Below are 16243 nucleotides of genomic sequence, written 5' to 3'. Positions count from 1 at the left end.
GGCTGCAGTCACGATCTGCAGTGATTTTGGAGGCCAAAAAAATAAGGCCAGCCACTGTTTCCCCATCTATTTGTCATGAAGTGGTGGGACCGGATGCCATGATCTTAGTTTTCTGAATGTTGAGCTTTAAGCCAACTTTTCCACTCTCCTCTTTCACTTTCATGAAGAGGCTCTTTAGTTCTTCACTTTCTGCCATAATGGTGGTGTCATCTGCATATCTGAGGTTATTGATATTTCTCCCTGCAATTCTTGATTCCAGCTTGTGCTTCTTCCAGCCCAGCGTTTTTCATGATGTACTCTGCATATAAGTTAAATAAGCAGGGTGACTGTATACAGCCTTGACATACTTTTGTTCCATGTCCAGTTCTAACTGTTGTTTCCTGACCTGCATACAGGTTTCTCAAGAGGCAGGTCAGGTGATCTGGTATTCCCATCTCTTTCAGAATTTTCTACAGTTTATGGTGATCCACACAGTCAAAGGCTTTGGCATAGTCAATAAAGCAGAAATAGATGTTTTTCTGGAACTCTTTTGCTTTTTCGATGATCCAGCGGATGTTGGCCTTTTCTAAAACCAGCTTGAATATCTGGAAGTTTACAGTTCATGTATTGCTTGAAGCCTGGCTTGGAGAATTTTGAGCATTACTTGCGTGTGAATGAGTGCAATTGTGCAGTAGTTTGAGCATTCTTTGGCATTGCCTTTCTTAGGGATTGGAATGAAAACTGACTTTTCCAGTCCTGTGGCCACTGCTGAGTTTTCCACATTTGCTGGCATATTGAGTGCAGCACTTTCACAGCATCATCTTTCAGGATTTGAAATAGCTCAACTGGAATTCTATCACCTCCACTAGCTTTGTTCATAGTGTTGCTTTCTAAGGCCCACTTGACCTCACATTCCAGGATGTCTGGCTCTAGGTGAGTGATCACACCATCGTGATTATCTGGGTCGTGAAGATCTGTTTTGTACAGTTCTTCTGTGTATTCTTGCCACCTCTTCTTCATATCTTCTGCTTCTGTTAGGTCCATACCATTTCTGTCCTTTATTGAGCCTATCTTTGCATGAAATATTCCCTTGGTATCTCTAATTTTCTTGAAGAGATCTTTAGTCTTTCTCATTCTATTGATTTCCTCTATTTCTTTGCACTGATCACTGAGGAAGGCTTTCTTATCTCTCCTTGCTATTCTTTGGAACTCTGCATTCAAATGGGCATATCTTTCCTTTTCTCCTTTGCTTTTCGCTTCTCTTCTTTTCACATCTATTTGTAAGGCCTCCTCAGACAGTCATTTTGCCTTTTTGCATTTCTTTTTCTTGGGGATGATCTTGATCCCTGTCTCCTGTTCAATGTCACGAACCTCCGTCCATAGTCCACCAGGCAGTCTGTATCAGATCTAGTCCCTTAAATCTGTTTCTCACTTCCACTGTATAATCATAAGGAATTTGATTTAGGTCATACCTGAGTGGTCTAGTGGTTTTTCCTACTTTCTTCTATTTAAGTCTGAATTTGGCAATAAGGAGTTCATGATCTGAGCCACAGTCAGATCCTGGTCTTGGTTTTGCTGACTGTTCTTCATCTTTGGCTGCAAAGAATATAATCCATCTGATTTTGGTGTTGACTATCTGGTGATGTCCATGTGTAGGGTCTTCTCTTGTGTTGTTGGAAGAGGGTGTTTGCTATGACCAGTGCATTCTCTTAGCAGAACTCTTATTAGCCTTTGCCCTGCTTCATTCTGTACTCCAAGGCCAAATTTGCCTGTTACTCCAGGTGTTTCTTGACTTCCTTCTTTTGCATTCCAGTCCCCTATAATGAAAAGGACATCTTTTTTTGGGTGTTAATTCTAGAAGACCTTGTAGGTCTTTGTAGAACCAGTCAACTTCAGCTTCTTCACCATTACTGGTCAGGGCATAGACTTGCATTACCACGATATTGAATGGTTTGCCTTGGAAATGAACAAAGATCATTCTGTCATTTTTGAGTCTGCATCCAAGTACTGCATTTCAGACTCTCTTGTTGACTATGATGGCTACTCCATTTCTTCAAAGGGATTCTTGCCCTCGGTAGTAAATATAATGGTCATCTGAGTTAAATTCACCCATTCCAGTCCATTAGGATCGCTGATTCCTAAAATGTCGACGTTCACTCTTGCCATCTCCTGTTTGATCACTTCCAATTTTCCTTGATTCATGGGCCTAACATTCCAGGTTCCTATGCAATATTGCTCTTTACAGCATTGGACCTTGTTTCCATCACCAGTCACATCCACAGCTGGGTGGTGTTTTTGCTTTGGCTCCTTCTCTTCATTCTTTCTAGAGTTATTTCTCCACTGATCTCCAGTAGCATATTGGGCACCTACCGACCTCGGGAGTTCATCTTTCAGTGTCCTATCTTTTTGCCTTTTCGTACAGTTCATGGGGTTCTCAAGGCAAGAAGACTGAAGTGGTTTTTCGTTACGTTTTGTCACAACTCTTTACCATGACCGATCCGTCTTGTGGTGGCCCTACACAGCATGGCTCATAGATTCATTGAGTTTTGTATACATATACACCCGAATATAAATATATATATAAAATACATGTATATAATTTTTAAACTAATTACTACAGATTTATCATTGGTTTTAATTGGTAGTTAACCAGCAATGCCTTAGAAGACTGTCTTTGTTATTGCCCCCCGCCTTGTTATTTATAAACAAGCATCTGAAAAGATGCTGCTTCAAAAAGACCCTGTGATCCATTTGTCATTTGAGGATTCCTGTGCAGTGCAGCCCCTGTCACCTTCATGTTTTTCTGTAGGTGAGATGTTCAGATACTAATGGTAAGTATTCTGTTGCATAGTGCAAAGGGCAGTCTCCTAACAGGGACAGTAGGGTATCTTAGGTAAAGCCTCTGCAGATTTTTTTTCTCCTTCTCTGAGAATGGGTATTTTGGTAGAGACTCTCTGCAGCCAATGCAGGAGATGTGGGTTTGATCCCCGGATTGGGAAGATCCCCTGGAGAAGGAAATGGCAACCCACTCCAATATTCTTGCCTGGAAAACTCCATGGGCAGAGGAGCCTGGTGGGCTACAGTCTATGGAGTTGCAAGGAGTCAGATATGACTTAGCAAGTGAACAAAAACAACAAATCTGCAACCTGGCCAGCTCTGGCTGCGTAAATTATAGCTGAACTGGGCTTAAGTAATAGGAGGGTGGGTCCAGTGTATTGTCCATTCTGTTTATAGTTCTATGAAGGTAAAAATCTGTTAAATGCAACTAACTCAAAGCAAAACAGTATACATATGAGCAGAATTTAAATGGCCAATGCCTGGTTTTGAGTGATAATAAAGCCAAACTGAATTCGATTTTGCTTATTCTAAAAGAGACCTTTCTGTTGTTTTCAGACAGAAAAAACCACACGCAGAGCATACAGGTTTTCTTCTGATGCCAGCTCTCAACAACCATATTTGCCCAGTTTTAGAATATGTTTGCTTTCTGTTAGTCTTTTCTGTTTCTCTAGTTGCAGCGAACAGGGGCTACTCTGTGCTGTGCTGGGGCCTCTCTTGTTGTGGAGCATGGGCTCTGGGTACGTAGGCTTCAGTAGCTGCAGTTTATTGGGCCCTAGAGCATGTAGGCTCCAGCAGTTGTGGCTCACAGACTTAGTTGCTTTGCAGTATGGGGGATCTTCCCAGACCAGGGATAGAACCCGTGTCTTCTGCATTATCAGGCAGATTTTTTTTTTTTACCACTTAGCCACCAGGGAAACCCCCTTCTTTGCATTTTTACGAGCTGTGAACCATCAGTACTTTGCAGAATTTCCTCATTTTCCTAAAGCATCAGGATAACAGTCCTTCCTGACTCCCTTCAGCTCCCTGATTTCAGTGTTTGTCTCTACTAGCCTGTTTCCTTAGTAGCCTCCTGCCTAGGTCAGACTTTTAACTCTTTTGCATCAAAGTTCTAAATAGACAGGAATCTCCCACAGAGGAAATGCTGAGTTATCTATAGCTTCTCCAAGCTTTCATTATTTTCTAGGATCAGTTCAGTTGCTCAGTCGTGTCCGACTCTTTGCGACCCCATGGACTGCAGCACACCAGGCTTCCCTGGCCATCACCAACTCCCGGAGCTTGCTCAAACTCAAAGTTTGAGTCAGTAATGCCATCAACTCTAGGATACATTCAGTAATTTTTCTAGGATACATTCAGTAATTTCGTTATATAGTGTTTATGGTGCCCAAGATTCCAGCTAACTTTTTTTTTTTATATCCTTAGTTTATTATAAAAGAGAAACATGGAGATTATTTACATGATGAAAGATTTCAGAACTTCAGTGGAATGGGCGGCTTCACGTGATGCCATTTCAATAGTGACTTATTTCAGTCAACGTATTTCCCAAGAATGTCACCATCTCTAAATAAGAAATAATCCTTGTTGTCTAGAACTACTTTGGTGCCTCCATATTCTGGGAGAAGAACTTTATCTCCAACTTTCACACTAACTGGTTGAATCTCTCCACCCTTTCCTTTAGAGCCTGATCCAACAGCTACCACCGTTGCTTGCAATACTTTTCCTTGTGATTTTTCTGGAAGCATAATGCCTCCTTTGGTTACAGTTTCGGCTGCACTTCTTTCAACTAATACTCGGTCAAAGAGGGGAAGAAACTTTCTAAATGCCTGTCCTGCCATGACTCCGGCTGCCGCAGCTCGTACTCTACACTCGTGCCGCAGGCAAAAGGACTCCAGCTAACTTTAAGGGAGCCATGGATAAAGGCATTGTAAATGGCTTGTTTACCTTTCTGGGTTGAGATAAACATTGACATGCAATGTATTGTTCCTAAGCACCTCTGGCAATGTCTAAAAATGTTTTCTTTTTCTATAGAAGTCAAAGTCACTTTTTAAAAGCCTACCGTCACTTTCTATGTTTCTCTGCTGGTCTTAGGAAATCAGCTTTGGGCATCCTAAAACTAATTTTGTTATCACCACCCATGGAAATGCCAGTTAGGCTCTGAGGAATTTACCTAAATGAGTCAACCTTTATGCATGCTTCACTTCTGGTTATTTTTATTATCAAGTTTTATCATTTATATTTTGTTTTCTTTTCAGAATCCTATGAAGAAATGTCTCAACATTTAAATATTGACTTTTTAAGTGTTCTTCAGTTTAAATATCTGAGATTTTACATATATTCCAAACGGCATTTCAGAATGAGGCTGCCTGAAGTTTACTTTTTTGTTGTTCAGTTGCTGGGTCGTGTCTGACTCTTTGCAACCCCATGGACTGCAGCACACCAGGCTCCTCTGACCTCCATCTCCTGGAGTTTGCTCAAATTCATGTCCATTGAGCTACCTAACCATTTCATCCTCTGCCTCCCCCTTCTCCTTTTGCCTTCAGTCTTTTCCCAGCATCAGGGTCTTTTCCAGTGAGTCAGTTCTTTGCATCAAGTGGCCAAAGTGTTGGAGATTCACCCTCAGCATTAGTCCTTCCAATGAATATTCAGGGTTGGTTTCCTTTAGGGTTCACTGGTTTGATCTCCTTGCAGTCCAAGGGATTCTCCAGAGTCTTTTCCAGCATCACAATTCAAAAGCATCGATTACTTTCACCACTAGACACATGAACAACTGAGTGTCGTTTCTGCGTTGACCCAGCTACTTCATTCTTTCTGGAGCTATTAGTAATTGCCCTCCATTCTTCCCTGGTAGCATATTGGACACCTTCCAATCTGGTAGGGGCTCATCTTCCGGTGTCATTTTTGGTTTTTTGCTTTTCATACTGTTCATGTGGTTCTCTAGGCAAGAATACTAAAGTAGGTTGCCATTTCCTTCTCCAGTGGACCACATTTTATCAGAACTCTCCACTCTGACCCATCTGTCCTGAGTGGCCCTACACAGCAATGCTCACAGCGTCTTGGAGTTACACAAGCCCCTTTGCCAAAACAAGGCTATGATCCATGAAAGGGGAAGTTTACTTTAGAAACTGGCATTTATTTAATTTTTCTGGTGCTTCTGTGCTTCCCTGTCCCCCGCAAATACTATTTGAAATCTTAATGGATGACAATGTATACAGAAACACAATTGAAGAAAAATAAGCTTGGCATATCTGGGAAAATAGACTAGAAAACGTTGCTCATTTGAAAGTAGGAATAAGCTTCTTTTATCTTGAGATTAGGGTCGTGGTGGATGGGAGGAAGGTAGGGGAAGAGGGCTGAGTAAGCTACTATACAGTTTTGCATGAGAAAATGTTGTACTTAACAGAAATGAAGTATAAAGTTCAAGTACTATGCATGTACTCTGATGAGGCAATGTTGATATTAACCATGGAAGGTTGAATCCATTTTTAAAAACAAAGATTTGGGTGCTCGGTCTTCTGAGCACACAGTGTCACGAAACTACAGCTTTCTGTTTACTCTTGTCTTTCCCATGAGGCTGTTAGTTCCTTAACTGTGTAACTTAGCTGTATGTGTATATATAATATATATATGTATCATCCCTCCAACCCTGTCCTTTGGGGGCTCTCATACCCTGCGTCTCTGAGATACTCTGGCCCAACCAAAATTGAGAAGGAGAAGTAATTTTGTCTGCTGCATTTGCTAGGTTGGACTGTATTATGAGTCTGGTCCTATAAAGGGCCATCTTTCCTGGCTGCATGAAAAAACTGTGTACAGGAGAAAAGGAGGTAACATACCAAGGCCGGAGAGCTCAGAAGTCAAACCGGAGTGAGCCCCGAGGATACATGAAACCTTGAATACAGCTGAGCCAGTTTCACACTGTACTTCCTAGTTGTGTGTGAGTGAATTTCCTGATTTGTCTCAGCTGGTTTAAATTTGGCATCTATAACTTTGTTAATGGAGATAAACTAAGGCAAGCATGAATTATCAGAAATTAAGTCAGGAATAGCAGAGGAACTGTGATTTGAAAACAAGTGCTCCAGCAAGCTGCAGGCCAATCTACTGAGGGCTGTTTTTACTGGCAGGGAGTGCAAAGAGGGGGATGTCCAACCACCATCCAAGCGGTGAGTTCATTGCCTTGAGGATGGAGGGAAATTCTTGGCGGATATTCATTGGTTAGGAGATAAATCTTGGTTCTGTGAATCAAGTGTTTATGGGAAACCAATCTCCCAGTTCTTTGCAGGGCACATTGATGAGATTCTCTGTTCTTTTTCCAGGTATATTTCACATTTTCTTAGACTGTGATATTTAGCTATCTTTTATAAGTCAGATAACATTGCTGTGTTCCATTGACCAGTGGTTCTTTGGGGACTGTTTTTTTCAAAATGAGATGTGGGACCCAGGTGATAATTTTAATGAACCAAGGATTCTCTCCCAGATGTTTTTGTTCCTCTCAATCTGAAATATTTGAGTTGTTTTAAATTGCTTATACCTATTCTGCTATGTAAGCAATACTTTCATTGTTTAAAATTTTTCATCTTTTAATTCCTAGTAAATTGTTCAAGAGCAAATTGGTAAACAAGCACAGCTTCTTACAGTCAATTCACAGATAACATCTGTTCATTCCTGGGAGATCTGGCAAATTTAAAAAAATTTAAGTGACCACTTTGTTCTAAAATACTTTTTTTTTTTCAGTCAGGGATGCCACTTTGGCTGTTTGTCAACGAGTGCCACACTTTTTACTGGTTATTTCATGTTTAAGCAACTTTAATAGGTTTTCTTCAAAATAGAAAACCCCAAACCTGTAATAGGATGATCAATTTTTATGGCATATTCCTTAAAAAAAAAAAAAATTATAAGCATCAGAGTGTAAAAGCAACATGTGAGAAGCATTGTGTGTTATTCTCATTAATTTAGTCTGCTAAGAGAAAAGGTCAGAAAGAACCTAAATGTTCATCACACAGCCTCAAGTAAATACATTATGACAAATTGAGAAAATGGAGGCAAATTTGCTGTTAAAAAAAAAATGAGGTAGAACATGTACGTGATATGGGACACAGAATTTAAGATAGACAAGGTCTCTGACATTCTCGTGTCCACATTAGGATCACATATTTCTAAGTATATATAAAAGTATAATTTTAAAATATGCTTGGGCTTCCCTGGTGGCTCAGCGGCAAAGAATTTGCCTGCCAATGCAGGAGACACAGTTTCGATATTTGAGGAGCAGCTAAGCCTGAGTGCCACGATTATTGAACCTGTGATCTAAAGAGGCCGGGGACCAAAACTACTGAGCCCGTGAGCTTTAGCTACTGGAGCCCACGCCTAGAGCCTGTGCTTCCCTGTAAGAGGAGGAGGCCGCCACAGTGAGAAGCCCGCCCACTGCAGCTAGAGAGTAGCCCCTGCTCCCTGCAACTAGAGAAAAGCCAACACAGCCAAAAATAAACAAAATCTTAATTTAAAAAAATTTAATGCTTATGTATGTATATGTACATATATACACATATATATACACATATATATAAACACTCATTTATATGTGTATATATAAAATGTTTGCTTTACAATCTTCTTGAAGTATACCAATAAAGTGCTATAGTGACTGCCTCTGGGGAAGGGGAGGGGAGTCTGAAGTAAGTCGGAGCCTTCCTTGTCTACCATTTGGGTACCATACACATATATTATCTTTTCATCCAAAATAAATTAGTTTTCACCAAAAAGAAATTACTTTAACTTTCCAATAATTATAGCCAGTATTTGTAACTTTCACTAAATATATAATCACTGTTAAGGTAGAAGAGTCATTGTGGTTGAAAAATTGTGGGACCATGACTAGAAATACTCATTTCCCAATAAATCTGTTTGCTTCTGTATGATCATATCTGGCATTTGATAATACTCAAAGTGAATAAAGAGTGCCCTGTAGAACTGGACCAAGAAGTAATCCAAATTAAAATCATGAACACAGAAGGAAGGGGAATGTTATTAATATTAAAGAAGTACAAATAAAGAATAGGCAGGTGAGAATTTTTGGTCCTCACCAATAAAGCCAAAAAAAAAAGGGAAATACAGTGAGTTCAAAGGAGATTTAGGAGTCAGCATTGGAATAGTGGTCAGGTGGTCGAGCAATTTCAGGTACCAAATATTATAAGATCACAAAGGCAGAAAGCAATTTATGAGAGGAAGAACAACAAGGCTTCCCTCAGCATAAGGCTCTATGGAGCCTCTGCAGGAACAGAATGGACCCTCCACCCCAAATTTGGTTCTGATGTCAAGATTAGTGCCACCTCCATGACACCAAGAGGTGTGAAAGATTTATTCTTCTTCTAACAAGACTTTCTGGAGAGAGCAGAGGAGGCTCCCAGGTTGATTCAAAATGGCTTGAAAACAAGCAGAGGAGTGGTGTGGGTTTTATCATGGTTAGGGGTGAGGTCAGGGTGAAGCTTCCTGCAGTGAGATTTGAACTACCTGCTCGCGCCAAGGAGGGAGCGCCCGAGCCGTCCGTCAGCTTGCCCAAGTGTGGGACACAGGAGTAAGCTTACAGGCCTCAGAAGTCAAACATCATCAGCCAAGTCAGACTCTACTGCACAAGGTCCAAAGACTTTAGCATCATTTTCCATTATTCCATTTCCATGTGGAAAAGATGGAATGGAACAGAAAATTCTGAATCTCTACTGCCTTATGTTTTAAGATTGGTAAAAAGGAAGTATGGCTCTGGAGAGAAAAAAGATAGGCAGTGGACAGTGTGGAAAAGGCATGGGGAAAATGAGACAATTTGAAATGCTGGGCACTCTCAAACATGACTTAAGGGCTCTATGAATTTGCAAGCAAGGTTGCTACTATGTCAGAAAGTGGCTACAAAATTTGAAGTTTGAGACAAAGATGGAAACTCATAGGAAAGGTTTTATACCAAAAAATAAAAATAAAGCACCCTGTTCATTTCAGTATTAAATTTGTTAATTTATATCCATTTTGCTTGGTAAATATTTGAGATGATAAAATCATTATAAAATCAAAGCTAGAAAATGTCTCTTGAACAAGAAGGAAAACATGGTCTTTCTAGAAGAAGAGTAGGGAGGTCAAAGATCAGTCAGATACAGAAATTCAGCAAGAAGGCAGTCAGTACACCAGGGCTCAGGCTCCCAAACAAGACAAGGCACACGCAGCTCTCTTGTCTTGCCACTTATCCCCTGAGTAACTTTGAGTTAACAAGTAACTTGATTTTTTTTTTTTTCTTTTTTAAGCCTTAGTTACCTCCTCTGCAAGCTGGACACAATACTAGGACTTATACAGTGGTTGTAAGGATTAAATTAGATAGTATATATAACCTACTTAGCACAGAGTGTGGCGTTCAACCAGTGCTGGTATTAATGTTGATATAAAAAGATTTTGAGAGTACTTAGCAAAAAGTGGAGAGTGAGGGTGGCTCTGTTTTGGAACATACATCATCTCATTTAATCCCCATGACAACACTGCAGGGCAGATACCATTACTATCTCCACTTTACAGATGCTGAAAGAGAAACAAAGGTGTCCTATCACTACTCCAAGATAGGTACTGGTGCCGGCATCCAAGTCCAGGTCTTCATGGCTCCAAAGCCTCCAGGCTGTCCCACACCAAAATGCTTTTCTTTGCTACTCATTAATGGATACGTTTCAAGTGAGACAGAAGAGGAAGAACAATGGCTCTTAGAAAGAATAGAAATGTGAAAGTTTACAAATGTGTATAGTCAGAAGAATGGAACCAGAATGTAAAATACATTCGAGAATTTTTTTTTTAAAAAAGGATGGAAAAATAATGGCCATAAGTATATTGTGTTTTTTTTTTAAAAAACTGCAATGCTTTTGGAAAATTTCTTGGCTAGGTGATGGAGGAAACTGTAAATGTGTAAAATGTTAAGGACAGCTTTTATAATTAAAACCTGTGAGAAAGAGATACGAAATGGCTTTAATAAAATTAAAGGTACTTTATCATTAAGATGGTATTAGAAATGAAGTATCCTTTAAATGCTTCTTGATAAAGTTGTAACTAAAGCAGGTTTTAATCGCCATAATCTTTTAACTTTTTTTTTTTTAAAGATGAGGTTGGTACACAATAAATGGAAAGAAGGCATTTATCCAAACAACTCCACTTACCTCATTTCCGCATTCTTGTTGTTTTTGTTGATTTGGTTGGTGGCAGGGGAGGGAAGTGGTCTCTTCAAATGACTTTTCCAAGACAGTCTCAAAGGACATCATTGTTATTTGGATATACATACAAAATTTATACCAATAGCAACAAATCTTGGTCCTAGTTTTTAATATTCCATGCATCTCACAGCTTGCTCCTCACTTTAAATTCCTCAACATTTAGTTTCTAAAGAGCCACCATGTTTGGAATTGAGCTGCAGAAAGAATGTGATGAGAATACAAGATGAAAACAGTAATTGTGTACTGCAATTCCAGAATATTATAAAGGCCAGTCAAATAGCAAAGTCTAAGCAAGAGAACAAGTCTTGGTGTCCCATCCTCTGGTTCACCTGCTTTTCATGATGCTCCCTGAGATATAACCCAGCCCTCTCTCCATACTCCTCCCCTGTGTTCTCAGACTCACATCCAACAGAGAACTGTACTCCATGGTAACACAGGCTCTCTGTAAAGACTTTTCATCCATTTGGAAGCTATGGCTGAGGCAGGAGGATAAGTAAAGAACAGAATTTTTCCACCTGACTTCCGTGGATGCTGGAGGCTTCCTGCTTATTTCTGTAAAATGAATCCAGATTTATACAGAGTAGTTTTATACTGGGTTGGCCAAAAGGTTTGTTTGGGTTTTTCCATAACATCTTACAGAAAAACACAAATGAACGTTTTGGCCAATCTAGTATTTCCACATTAGAATATAAAAGTAGAATAGACTTAATCTTCCTCAGAGACACAATTTAATCAATTTGTCAAGCTGGGTATCCTACTTGTTTATGTACTATTCAGTTCAGTCACTCAGTCGTGTCTGACTCTTTGCAACCCCATGGACTGCAGCACACCAGGCTTTCCTGTCCATCAGCAACTCTTGGAGCCTACTCAAACTCCTGTCCATTGCGTCAGTGATGCCATCCAACCATCTCATCCTCTGTCGTCCCCTTCTCCTCCCGCCTTCAATCTTTCCCAGCATCAGGGTCTTTTCAAATGAGTCAGTTCTTGCATCACGTGGCCAAAGTATTGGAGTTTCAGCTTCAGCATCAATCCTTCCAATGAATACTCAAGACTGATTTCCTTTAGGATGGACTCTAATACTGAAACTCCAATACTCTGGCTACCTGATGCGAAGAGCTGACTCATTTGAAAAGACCCTGATGCTGGGAAAGATTGAAGGCGGGAGGAGAAGGGGACAACAGAGGATGAGATGGTTGGATGGCATCACTGACGCGATGGACATGAGTTTGAGTAGGCTCCGGGAGTTGGTGATGGACAGGGAAGCCTGGCGTGCTGCAGTCCGTGGGGTTGCAGAGTCAGACATGACTGAGTGACCGAACTGAACACAGTCAAAGGCTTTTGCATAGTCAATGAAGCATAAGCAGATTATTTTTGGAATTCTCTTGCTTTTTCTGTGATCCAGCGGATGTTGGCAATTTGATTTCTGGTTTCTCTGCCTTTTCTAAATCCAGCTTGTACATCTGGAAGTTCTGGGTTCACATACTGCTGAAGCCTAGCTTGAAGGATTTTGAGCATAATCTTGCTAGCATGTGAAATGAATGCAATTGTATGGTAATTTGAACATTCTTTGGCATTGCCTTTCTTTGGGATTGGAATGAAAATTGACCTTTTCCAGTCCTGTGGTCACTGCTGAGTTTTCCAGATTTGCTGGCATATCAAGTGCAGCACTTTAATAGCATCACTGGAAGGACTGATGCTGAAGCTCCAATACTTTGGCCACCTGACGCAAAAAGCCAACTCACTGGAAAAGACTCTGATGCTAGGAAAAGTTGAGGGCAGGAGGAGAAAGGGGTGACAGAGGATGAGATGGTTGAATTGCATCACTGGCTCAATGGACACGTGTTTGAGCAAATCTAGGAGATAGTGAAGGACAGGGAAGCCTGCCATGCTGCAGTTCATGGGGTTGCAAAGAGTCAGAAAGGACTTGGTGACTGAACAACAAAAACAACCACATTTCAGTGCGTGTATAGTTGTATCCAATTAGTTTATTTCCCTAATGACTAATGTTGAGCACTTTGTAATATGTTCATTTGTTTGCATCTCTTCTTTATTCTGTTAAAACTTTTTGCCTATTTAAAAAATTAAGTTATTTTCTAAGACACATGTACCCCAGTGTTCACTGCAGCACTGTTTACAATAGCTGGGACATGGAAGCAACCTAGATGTCCATCGGCAGATGAACTGATAAAGAAGCTGTGGTACATATATACAATGGAATATTACTCAGCCAGAAAAAGAAACACATTTGAGTCAGTTCTATAGAATGAGGTGGATGAACCTAGAGCCTATTATACAGAGTGAAGTAAGTCAGAAAGAGAAAGATAAATATTGTATTATAACCCATATATATAGAATCTAGAAAAATGGTACTAATAACCTATTTGCAGGGTAGCAATGGGGATGCAGACATAGAGAACAGATTTGTGGACACTAGGGGGAGGGAGAGGGTGGGGGAATAGGGAGAGTAGCATGAAAACATACATACTACCATATGTAAAATAGGTGGTGGGAATTTGCTATATGACTCCGGGAACTCCAGCCAGGGCTCTGTGATAACCTAGAGGGGTGGGATGGGGTGGGAGGTGGGAAGGAGGTTTGGGAGGGAGGGTACATACATATACCTATGTCTGATTCATGTGGTATTGAAGAAACCAACACAATATTGTGAAGCAATTTTCCTTCAATTAAAGATACATTTTTTTAAAAATTAGACTTTAAAAAAAAATTGGAAGTACTTTATATACTCTGGATAGAAACGCTGTATCAGATGTAGGCCCTGAAATGGTTTTGTAGCAGTTTGTGACTTGTCTTTTTTCTTTTTTGCAAATATCAGATGGGGTTTTTTTTTAAATAGAAATACAGTTGACTTACAGTGTTGTGTTAATTTCTGCTGTAAAGCAAAGTGATTCAGCTGCATATATATACACATTCTTCTTTATATGATACTGCATTGTGATTTATCACAGATATTGAATACATCAGTTTTCTGTGCTATATAGTAGGACCTTGTTTATCCATTCTATATATTAATATGATAGTTTGCATTTGCTAACCCCAAATTTGCCTTCCATCCCTCTCCTACCCCACTGCCCTTGGCAACCATAAGTCTGCTTTCTATGTCTGTGGATCTGTTTCTGTTTTGTGGGTAGGTTCATTTGGGCCATATTTTAGATTCCATATATAAGTGATATCATGTGGTATTTGTCTTTTTTTTTTTATTTACCTCACTTAGTATGATAATATCTAGTTCCATCCATGTTGCTACAAATGGCATTATTTTTGTTCTTTTTTATGGCTTAGGTAGTATTCCATCGTACATATGTACCACATCTTCATACATTCATCTGTTGGTGAATTTTTAGATTGTGTCCACGTGTTGGCTATTGTGAGTAGTGCTGCTATGAACAGAGGGGTACATGTATATTTTCATATTATAGTTTTGTCTGGATATATGTCCAGGAGTGGGATTACAGATCATATGGTAATTCTATTTTTAGTTTACTGGGGAACCTCCACACTGTTTTCTATAGTGGCTGTACCAGTTTACATTCTCACCAACAGTGTAGGAGGATACCCTTTTCTCCAGTATTCGTTACTTGTAGACTTTTCTTCAATGCTGTCCATTCTGACTGATATGAGGTGGTAATTCTCTATAGTTTTGGTTTGCATTTCTCTTAATAATTAGTGAAGTTGAACATCTTTTCATGCTATTGGCCACCTGTATTTCTTTTTTGGAGAAATGTCTACTTAGGTCTTAAGTCCATTTTTTACTTGGGTTGTCTCTATTATTGTTGTTGAATTGTATGCACTGTTTATATATTTTGGAAAGTAAGTCCTTGTCAGTTATGTCACTTGCAAATATTTTCTCCCCTGTTTTGTAGGTTGTCTTTTTGTTTATGATTTCCTTTGATGTATAAAACTTGTAAGTTTGATTAGGTCCCATTTGTTTATTTTTGCTTTTATTTCTATTGCCTTGGGAGACTGACCTAAGGAAAATATTGCTACAATTAATGTCAGAGATATTTTGCCTATGTTCTCTTCTAGGAGTTTTATAGTGTCATGTGTTACATTTAAGTCTTTAAGCCATTTTGACTTTATTTTTGTGTATGGGGTGAGGGCATTCTAATTTCACTGATGTACATGTACCTGTCCAGCTTTCCCAACACCACTTGCTGAAGAGACTTTTTTCATTGTATATTCTTGTCTCCTTTGTCAAAGATTAAGTACCTTTAGGTATGTGGGTTTATTTCCCTGCTCGCTGTTCTGTTCCATTGATCCATTTTTGTGCCAATGCTACACTGTTTTGATTACTGTAACTTTGTGATATTGTCTGAAATCTGACACAGGGTTATGCCTCCTGCTGTGTTCTTTTTTTTTTTTTTTTTTTCTTTCAGATTTGCTTTGGCAATTCTTGGTCCTTTATAGTTCCATAGAAAGTTTAGGATTATTTTATTTGTGTGAAAAATGTCATGGGTAATTTGATAGGGATGCTTTGGGTAGTATGACCATTTTCACAATATTAACTCTTACAGTCCAAGAGCATGGGCTCTCTCCATTTTTTTGAATCATCTTCAATTTCCTCAGGGCTTCCCTGGTGGTTCAGATAGTAAAACGTCTGCCTGTAATGCAGAAGACCCGGGTTCAATCCCTGGGTCAGGAAGATCCCCTGGAGAAGGAAATGGCAACCCACTCCAGTACTCTTGCCTGGAAAATTCCATGGACAGAGGAGTCTGGTAGGCTACAGTCCATGGGGTTGCAAGGAGTTGGACAGGACTGGGCAACTTCACTTTCAATTTCCTTTATTAATGTTTTATAGTTGTCAGCATATAAGACTTCTACCTCATTTACTACATTCTTCAGCCCAGGGCATCTCAGGTCTGGCTCTTCAGGGCACTGCCATAGTGACCCCTAGTAGTTCCACAGCCAGACTTTGGGTCTAACCATGGTTTGTCAGACATGGCCAGACTTTGGGACTAACCATGGTTTTGGTTGTTTCTTGTCTGAACGACACAAGAGAAGACTCTACACATGGATATCACCAGATGGCCAACACCAAAATCAGATTGATTATATTCTTTGTGGCTAAAAATGGAGCAGCTCTGTACAGTCAGCAAAACCAAGACCAGGAGCTGACTGTGGCTCAGATCATGAACTCCTTATTGCCAAATTCAGACTTAAATTGAAGAAAGTGGGGAAAAACACTACAC

General features: G+C 39.9%; 1 protein-coding gene and 1 long non-coding RNA gene across 2 annotated transcripts in view; one reads left to right on the top strand and one right to left on the bottom strand.

Moving 5' to 3' along the window:
- Positions 1-16243, top strand: part of LOC133048796 (uncharacterized) — a 66463-nt gene that overhangs the window by 10303 nt on the left and 39917 nt on the right. The gene's annotated exons all lie outside the window — the stretch shown is intronic.
- Positions 4310-4672, bottom strand: LOC133048691 (10 kDa heat shock protein, mitochondrial-like). Its single transcript, XM_061132473.1, has one exon. The coding sequence runs from the start codon at positions 4647-4649 to the stop codon at positions 4341-4343; it is 309 nt and encodes a 102-aa protein (XP_060988456.1). The 5' UTR covers positions 4650-4672; the 3' UTR covers positions 4310-4340.

Source organism: Dama dama, chromosome 29 (assembly GCF_033118175.1).
Source record: "Dama dama isolate Ldn47 chromosome 29, ASM3311817v1, whole genome shotgun sequence".
Taxonomy (NCBI): domain Eukaryota; kingdom Metazoa; phylum Chordata; class Mammalia; order Artiodactyla; family Cervidae; genus Dama; species Dama dama.
This window is presented reverse-complemented; position numbering and strand designations above follow the sequence as displayed.